At 51.8% G+C, this 9052-nt stretch overlaps 1 protein-coding gene and 1 long non-coding RNA gene across 3 annotated transcripts in view; one reads left to right on the forward strand and one right to left on the reverse strand.

The window, feature by feature from the left end:
- The window catches only part of SMIM17 (small integral membrane protein 17), a 28492-nt gene that overhangs the window by 13511 nt on the left and 5929 nt on the right, over positions 1-9052 (forward strand). The window contains exons 3-4 of one of the 2 annotated variants that reach the window (XM_027037519.2): positions 4646-4881; positions 6423-6499. In XM_027037519.2, coding sequence (XP_026893320.1) covers positions 4719-4881; positions 6423-6499 — 240 coding nt within the window. In that variant the 5' untranslated portion in view covers positions 4646-4718. Of the gene's footprint in view, positions 1-4645; positions 4882-6422; positions 6896-9052 lie in introns of those variants that run through there. The other variant, XM_053210704.1, reaches the window with a different exon arrangement.
- LOC113593368 (uncharacterized) lies at positions 3671-9039 on the reverse strand. Its single transcript, XR_003413476.2, has 3 exons — positions 8208-9039; positions 6397-8174; positions 3671-6127 (listed from the first exon to the last, which is right to left on the reverse strand). It is a non-coding gene; the product is annotated as an uncharacterized LOC113593368 (long non-coding RNA).

Raw genomic sequence — 9052 nt, forward strand, 5'->3', positions numbered from 1 at the left:
TCCTCTCCCTATCCCCAGCGCTCCCCAGCGCACACCTTGATTGCAAACTCACAGCCGCATGACCTGTGCTCTTTGGCTCACTGGCCTGTTGTCTTCCTTTTAAACATTTGAAAGTATTGGCATTTTAAAATGTGGAAGATGTCATCTGAACCTATAGACTTCCAGTGTTCTCTTGAGAAATCAGAAGGTAGGAGACACTGGGCCCACATTTTCACTCTGCAGATATGGGTAGGGCGGAATGGGGCTGCTTCCTAGACACAGTCTCCTTTGCCACAGTCCCCACTACTCCCTATCTCCTCTGCCCATATCATGCACTGCTCATGTTGGCATTTGCCCCTGTTTCCCTTACAACAGAGAAGTGTTTCTCTGGCCTCATAGCTAATTTTCACTTTCAAACAGTGAAAGTAAAAGCGGAAGGTGTGGGTGGGGAGGGATCCTTTATTTAGCTTTCTGGATCCATCCCATTTGTGTTCTACGCCAAACTCCTGGAGGTGGAGCCTTACCCCCGGGGTTCCCCTCCGCTGCAACACCGGGTCTGCTGCTCTCCTTGCTCCTCTCTGCTCACTTCTCCTCCTCCCGCGGGACAATGGGAGCTACTGAAGGTGTCCGGTGCATCCTCAGGTGCCCAGTACAGGCCTTGCACAAAGTTCTGGCTGAGAAATGCTTTGAAAAAGTCATTTCCATTCCAGCACTCGTGGGTGGCAGGTGTTAACAGGGTCCCACAGGAAGTGATGTCTCGGCTGAGCCCTGAGGTGTGGGCACAGTTTCTAGAAGCCGACACAGAAGGGCAAGGACAAGTCAGGCAGAGGGAGAACCAATTGGTTCCCCCACTCCTCAGGCACTCCTGGGCATTAATCTCCTTCGGTTTCAGAAGAAAACACACCACAAGTCTGTGAGATAGCTGATGCCACTATACACACCCCCATTTGACAGATGAGCACATTGAAATGGGGAGAATTTTTTTCAAGTTTGTTTATTTGGGGGGGGTGCAGAGGAGGGGGAGAGGGAGGGAGAGAATCCCAAGTAGGCTCCACACTGTCGGTGCAGAGCCCAACTTGGGGTTTGAACCCACGAACTGGGAGATCGTGCCCTGAGCCGAAATCAAGAGTCGGACTCTTAACTGACTGTGTCACCCAGGCGCCCCAAAATGTGGGGAATCTTAAGTGACCTGCCTAAGGTCACGCCGCTAATGTGTGGCAGAGCCGAAATTCACCCCACGCCGTCACGCCCGTGCCTTGCCCTGCTAGCAGCAGTGACTATCTTATTAGTCTTATTAGTCTTATTCTTTTCCTACCTCTGCGACTCTTGTCTCCTCCAGCAACACCCTAGCATTCACCCAGCTTTCACCTACTCTTTATCCTTTAAATCCTCCCCACCTTTTTTTTTTCCCTTCTAGCATTTTTATTTGACACCTGTGGTGGGCAGAAAGATGTCCACGCCCTCACCCCCAGATGGTGTGAATACGTTGGTTACAGGGTGAGGGAAGATTAAGGCTGCAGATGACATTAAGTTTGCTAATCAACTGAGGTTTGGGATAGGGGCATGATCCTGGATTATTTGTGTGGGGGTAGTGCAATCATAAGGACCCTTAAAAGTGGAAGAGGGAGGTGAGGGAGAGTCTCACACGCAGTGTGAAAAACGCTCAAATGGCCAGTGCTGGCTTTAAAGACGGAGGAAGGGGCCACGGGGCCAAGCAATGCAGGCGGCCTAAGATACTTGAGAAGGCAAGGAGACTGATTCTCCCCCAGAGCTTCCAGAAGGAGCACGGCCCTGAGACACCTTGATTTTATTCCACTGAGACCCATTTCAGACTTCTGAGCTGCAGGACTGTAAGATAATAAGTTTGCGTTCTTAAGCCACCCAATTTGTGGTAATTTGCTGCAGCAGCCATAAGAAACTAACACGGTGTCTAAAGAGTTCTTTTTAATGTGGTCAGGGGAGGGGCACAGAGAGGGAAACACACAATCTGAAGCAGGCTCTAGGCTGTGAGCTGTCAGCACAGAGCCTGACATGGGGCTCAAACTCATGACCATGAGATCATCACCTGAGCCAAAATCAAGAATTGGATGCTCAACCCACTGAGCCACCCAGGTGCTCCTATTTTAACTCAACTTTTAAATAGCAATAAAAGAGGGTGCTGAAGAGGTGGGGAACCTTGCCTCTTTGGGGTTCAGTGCTATTCAGGTATGTCTGAGACCACCTCCCGGACTGTCCTGAAGGAGGGAAAGTGTAGGGAATGTGGTGACCTGCCTCCACCCGTGTGACCAGAGTGGATCTTGAGGTGCGTGCAGCTGATGGGATGGACTGGGGAGAGGGGTTAGGGAACAGGATTGGTGGGGTCAGTGGTGGAGTGGACTGGACGGGCCTAGAGCAGAGCAGGGGAAGCATTCCGTAAGACAAGAGCAGGTGGGCTTAGCGGTCCTTCGGATGTGCGGGTGAGGAGGCAAGTGGACAGTGATGCTTGTGGACAGTGGCGGGGAAGATTCATGGTGGAGCCCTGGTCAAGAGTAGGGGACCCAGGAGGCAGGATGTGCAGGAGGTGGGGGAGAGGGCACAGGTGTCTGGGGAAATGCATTTGAATTTGGGTTTCGAGGGTCTGGGAGTCACCCCTGTCCGTAAGGAAGACCTACGTGATGATTAGTGACGTTGAAGCGAAGGACATAGTCTGCGTATCCACAAGCATATGTTGGTTTCTGTTATGAAAACATTTCACATCTACTCACGGGTACAAGGATGGTCTGAGAGCCACCATCTTCCACTTTCCAGGTTGAGAAATCATCATTTGTTTGTTCTGACCCCCTGTTGTCTACTTCTTTTGACTTCACTGCGGAAGTACCTTATCATCCCATCCCTTCCCTTCCCTTCCCTTCGCTTCCCTTCGCTTCCCTTCGCTTCCCTTCCCTTCCCTTCGCTTCCCTTCTTCCCTTCCCTTCCCTTCTTCCCTTCCCCTTCTTCCCTTCTTCCCTTCCCCTTCCCTTCCCCTCCCTTCCCCTCCCCTCCCTTCCCATCCCAACTTTTAAGTAGACTCCACACCCAATGCGCAACGTGAGGCTTGAACTCATGACCCTGAGATTGAGAGTCAGATGCTCTACCCACTGAGCCAGCCAGGCGCCCCTTAGAAGTATTTTAGAGCAAATCTCAGCCATCATGTCAGTTTACTCTGACATATTTTTTTCCAACGTTTTTTTTGTTTGTTTGTTTGTTTTTATTTATTTTTGGGACAGAGAGAGACAGAGCATGAACGGGGGAGGGGCAGAGAGAGAGGGAGACACAGAATCGGAAACAGGCTCCAGGCTCTGAGCCATCAGCCCAGAGTCCGACGCGGGGCTCGAACTCCCGGACCGCGAGATCGTGACCTGGCTGAAGTCGGACGCTTAACCGACTGCGCCACCCAGGCGCCCCTACTCTGACATATTACAAAAACATCTCTAAAAAATTAAGATGGACATTTTCTTAACTGTCCATAAGGCCGTGTCCACACCTAATGGAAGCAATGAGAATGCCTTGACCTCCCAGTCCATAATCCATTTTCTTGTCTTAAAAAAAATTTTTTTCACACCAGGTGTCTTTGATTCTGACTCCAAACATGGTTCCCATATGCATTTGATTGTGGAGATGCTAATATCTCTTTGAATCTAGACTGTATTCCCTGTGGTTTTAAAATTTGATGTAACAAGTTTTATTTGTATAAACCTGATCAAAGAAGAAAATGCTTTGAAAGGCTTTTTTTTCCCTCCACACCAAGATAACTTATTTTTTTATTTTTAATTACTATTTGGAGCGCCTGGGTGGCTCAGTTGGTTGAACGTCCAACTTCGGCTCAGGTCATGATCTCACGATTTGTGGGTTTGAGCCCCGCGTCAGGCTCTGTGCTGACAGCTCAGAGCCCAGAGTCTGCTTCTGATTCTGTGTCTCCTTCTCTCTCTGCCCCTCCGCCTGCTTGTGCTCTGTCTCTCTCTGTCTCAAAAATAAATAAAACATAAAAAGAAAATTACTATTCACGAGGGCATTCAGTAGGTTAATATAACACAAGGTTGATGACACATGCAGTTTCCTAGAATAAGAACGTAAACCAGCACTAGAGTCTCAAAGGGTTACACCACGTAGTTCAGGCGGCTTCTTGCAAACAACCTTCTGAATTTTGGGTTGACAAAGTATACACAATAGGAATCTTAAGGAGTATTTTATTTTTAAATGTTTATTTATTTTGAGAGAGAGAGAGAGAGAGAGAGAGTGAGCACACATGCACAGGGAAGGGACAGACAGAGGGAGAGAGAGAATCCCAAGCTGGCTCCGAGATGTCAGCGCAGAGCCCTACATGGGGCTCGATCTCAGGAACTTTGAGATCATGACCTGAGCTGAAATCAAGGGTCAGAGGCTTAACCCCCTGGGCCACTTAGGCACCACGCTCTGCCCCCCACCTTGAAACTTCTATTCCCTTTCTTGCTTCATTGGTCTCTGGAGCACGTACCATCGTGTGGTGCGCTGTCTGGCTCTCCCCACCCCCACCCCTGCTGGAATGTGAGCCCCACAAGAGCAGTGGGCTTTGCTTCCATCACTGCGCTGTCTCTGGCACCTAGAAATAGTGCCTGGCACACAGGTGACACTGTGTTTGCTGAATGACTAAATGTTTGTCGGTCCTCAGGTTCTGAGTCCTGTGCCCGGGAACCCAACGGGAACCGGAGGAGAAAGACGAACTCGCCCCGCCTCCCGGGAAGATGCAGAGCCTCAGGCCTGAGCAGATCCGGGGGTTGCTGGAGCCCGAGAGGGCCAAGACGCTGCTGCCTCGGGAGAGCAGGGCCTGGGAGAAGCACGCCACCCCCACCAAAGACTGGGTGGCTGTGGAGGTCGGGGCCACCGGCTGTGATGGTGACGAGAAAGGTGAGGGGCGGGGGTCCCATGGGAGGTTGGCGGTGGGGTGGGGAAGACACAACATTCGTTAACATTTATTCAACAAATGTTTGTGGACCTTGTGTCCGTCAGCTTTTGCTGTGGAGCGAGTCGCCCCAAAACTCAGTGGCTTAAGGCAACAGTCATTTCTCCGCTCATGCTTCTGCAGGTCAGCAGGATGATGTGGGCTGAGGGGACCCCTGGCTGGCTTCCCCAGCCTGCATCTGCACCTGCGGCCACAGCGAGCTGGCGAGGCAGCTGGTCGACCCCGCGCGTCTGGCTGGCTTGATGGTGCTGACTTTAGGCCGCTTGTTTCCCGCAGGCCAGCCCGGGCTGGTTCTCACGAGAGTCGCCCGGGCCAGCTTGGGGTCAGTGTCAGGAGAGTTTTCTCTTGATTGTGGGCGAGAGAGGGAAGGGCCTCCATTCACAAGCAGTTTTTTAAGCTGTGCTGGCAACCCACCTGCTTAGGGGCCGTTGCTCCAAATAAGCTACTCGGTCAAGTTCAGCATCACTGAGGGAGGGGACCGCCCAGGGGTGTGGATGTGGGGGTCAACGAACAAGTTGAAGGCCCTTGGGGACGAAAATCTACCACAAGCACCCACTGTGTGCCAGGATCTAGCGGCAAACAAGATGGCCGCAGTAGAGCTCAGATTTTAGTGGAGAAACCGACAACAAACAAGTTTTGAAAGAAGCAGCCAGGGCCACACATGCAATGACCCTCCGTGGTGACAAGCTTGCTGTGTTCCAGGAGGTTATGGTGACCAGAGGGAGAACGTGAGTTCTTGCTGATGGAGGTGAGGAGGGGTGGACTAGAGAGACACCAAGGATAATGCCTGGGGTTTGGGCTCAAACTGCTGGACAAGAGCTGGTGCCATTTGCTGAGACGCGGAACCCCGAAAGGCAGCCCCGCAGCAGAACGGGGACTGGACCTTCTACTGGGGCAGGGTCCTCCCTTCTCCCAGAGGGGAGGAACAGCCGCCGGGCAGAGGCGTGGATGCTGTGGGTGTCCGTCCTGGTAGTGGGGAGGGGGTTGGGGGCTCCTAGCAGGGCCTGGGTGCAGGAAGACTGGAAAATGCCGATCTTTGGCCTGACCCCCATTTCTCACCAGCTAAGGAGTGAGAAGGACGTTGATGTCCTCATGTGGGGAGTTTGCTCCACCAGCGGCTGGCAGCTGGGGAAGCCTGCTTCATCCTGGTTTCATTCCGTGGATTAAACCTCACTGGGTTTTGCTGGAGGCCTGGAGAGAAGGGACCGTTTTACCCATTTGACAGGTGCAGGAACAGAGGTTCCGGTGGCAGATCACATCAGGTGACCCGCTTGAAATCTTCCAGGTAATTACAGAAATAGGACCGGAATTCAGGTCTCCTGTTCTCTCTGCCCTACCTGAACCACGTGGGCCAGAATGTGTGCGCATGCGCCACGTGCCGTGGGAAATCAGGAGAAAAGGGACAGGACGCCAGGTGGGGCGAGCAAACAGAGCCCACCCCAGCCAGCCTGGTCACTCACTCCTGGCTCCTTTCTCCTTCCCTCAGGTCTGTCCTCTCAAGAGACTGGGCTGGCCCAGGAGTGGACCTCGGCGGACGTAGATGACGGGTCAGAGGACTCGCAGGTATGTTGGCCGGTTCCTTCCTCTTTCGCAAACCCCCGCCCTGCAGATCTCGGTGGGTTGTCCGTTCCTTGCCTCAGAATTCCTCCGCCTCCCGAAAGTCTGTTTGGGGAATGTGAGCCCCGAGAAGCCTCCCCCTGGAAACAGGACATATCCCTGTGGTAGTCAGACATGGCACGGAGGGTCTCCAGGTGATGTGTAGCTCCATGCACACATACCCCAAAACCTTCACTCATAAACTCAAAGTAACCGTTCATTCATCTGCCCCTCATTCACCCACCCAACCTTTCATTTGCCCGCTCATGCATCTGCCCATCCCACCCATGCCTCCATCCGCCCGTCCATTCACCTGCCTCATCTGTCTGTCCACTTATCCATCCACTCACTGATCCTCCTATCACATTCCCACCTGTCCAGCCACCCGCCCATCCATTGATTCACGGACCCATTGTATCCATCCACTGGCTGTGGTCAGGATTTGGTTACTGTTCAGCCACCCACATGCCTACCCATCCGTCTGTTCATCTCTGTCCATCCGCTTGTCCACTCGCCGACCCACTCAGCCATCCCTCCGTCCGTATACCCGTCCATCCACTAACCACTCCCTGGGTTTTAATCCCAATAATACGCGTGAAACCAAGCAGAGTTATCAAGCACGTTCCTTCATTGAAACACCTAATGTTTTCTTTGGGGAACATAAGACATCAATATGTTAAATATTAACAGTGGTTCTTTTATTTATTCATTTATTTTATGCATTAGGAAAATCATACAACCACTCTCAGGAACACGAGGGTCCCATCTCCCAATCATCTGTCAGAAATCCAACTGAGATTGGTTTAAGCCAGGAAAGCAATTTACGGACTCACACTGGGGGGAGGGAGGAAACCATGAAAGTGCAGAAACAAGTACTGGCTACAGTGGAAGGCTCAAAAGAAGTAGTTAACGATGTGGGCCTAGAGGCTTAGTCTAGAATATTCTGGAGATAGGGAAACAACAGACCTCGGGTTTTAGGGGTAAGAATTTATAGAGCAGGGAAGGAAACATATTTTCCTCCGACCAGGCAGAGGGAACAGCATTTGCAAAGGCACAGAGGCATGATGTAGCATGGCATAGTTGGGCGGGGGGGGGGGGGGGGGTGGTGGTATTGGACTTGAGGGGAGAGCAGTGGGGGATGTGGGTGAAAATCTGCCTGGAATGAGATCATTCATTCATTCCACAACTGTTTCTTGAGCACACACTATGTGCCAGGCAGTGTTCAAGACACTGAGGCACAACAGTGGATCGGATAGAAATGGCACCTCCCTTCATTGGACTTACAGTCACTGAGGTAGACAGACAATAAGCAAAATGAGTGGCTAAATTACAAATCGTGCTGGGTGGTAATAAGTGCTACCGAGAAAAATAAGGCAGGAAGGGGGTTCAAGAGTATGGAGTGGGGTAGGAGTTGCCATTTTAGGAAAGGTGTCCAGGGAAGTCCTGAGAGAGAGATACCGGAGTAAAGGCATGAAGGAGGTGGGAGAGTGAGACTGGCAGGTGTCCATTGGGAAGAGGTTCTAGGCCGAGGGGCACAGCAAGTGCAAAGGCCCTGGTGTAGGAGTGTGCCCGGCACGTGTGCGGAACAGCAGTAGGGGTCAGTTGGCCGGAGAAGAGTGGGAGAGTAGGAGGAGACAAGGTCCTAGAGGTGATGGATGATGTAGTGTCTGTCGACCATGGTAAGAATTATATTTGGTTTTTACTCTGAGTGCAGCGAGAGCTATAGGAGAGCTCTGGACAGAGGAGGGAACTGTTCCAGCTTAGGTTTTAACAGGAGCCCTCTTGCTGCCAGGTTCCATGCCACGGGGGTTGGGTGAGCCTTACAGGCAGCGGGGAGCCATTCAAGGGACTTGCGGATACACAGAAGTCTCGCTGGTAGCCCATGTGGAAGGAAGGGGGTTGGATGAGGTGGAGGGATAGGTGTGGGAGCAGTCAGGAACCTCCAGGCAGGAAACAAAATGGGTGAGGATTCACCTCGTTGCGTTGTGAGCCTGACTTGATTCTTAGTGCTTCTCATTAATTCATTTATTCACCAACCTTCACTATCTCTTGCTATCAAGTCCCAAGCCCTGTGAGGTAGTTAGAATGGCCCCTCTCGCTTAAGAGAAGGAAACTCTCAGAGGGCACTGTAAGGGCAGGGGAGGTGCCTAGAGGCCTCTGCAATAACATTCATTCGTTTGTTCATTCATTCATTCACCGAGCCGTGACCCATTTACCTGCACTGATGGAGCATTATGCTGGGGGGCATCGCTCATTGGCAGGCTGTGGGTCCTGCATGGACACAGTCTCCCTCCTGTGGGACCACAGACCATTAATAATAATAACAGTAGCCAGGCTCCACAGCCCTCCCCATGAAGCTTTCTCAATTTGATAATCTTTTATTTTTTAACATTTATTCATTTTTGAGAGAGCAAGACAGAGCTTGAGCGGGGGAGGGGCAGAGAGAAAGGGAGACACAGAATCTGAAGATGCTCCAGGCTCAGAGCTGTCAGCACAGAGCCTGACGTGGGGCTGTGAGAT

This window comes from Acinonyx jubatus, chromosome E2 (genome assembly GCF_027475565.1).
Source record: "Acinonyx jubatus isolate Ajub_Pintada_27869175 chromosome E2, VMU_Ajub_asm_v1.0, whole genome shotgun sequence".
NCBI classification, from domain to species: domain Eukaryota; kingdom Metazoa; phylum Chordata; class Mammalia; order Carnivora; family Felidae; genus Acinonyx; species Acinonyx jubatus.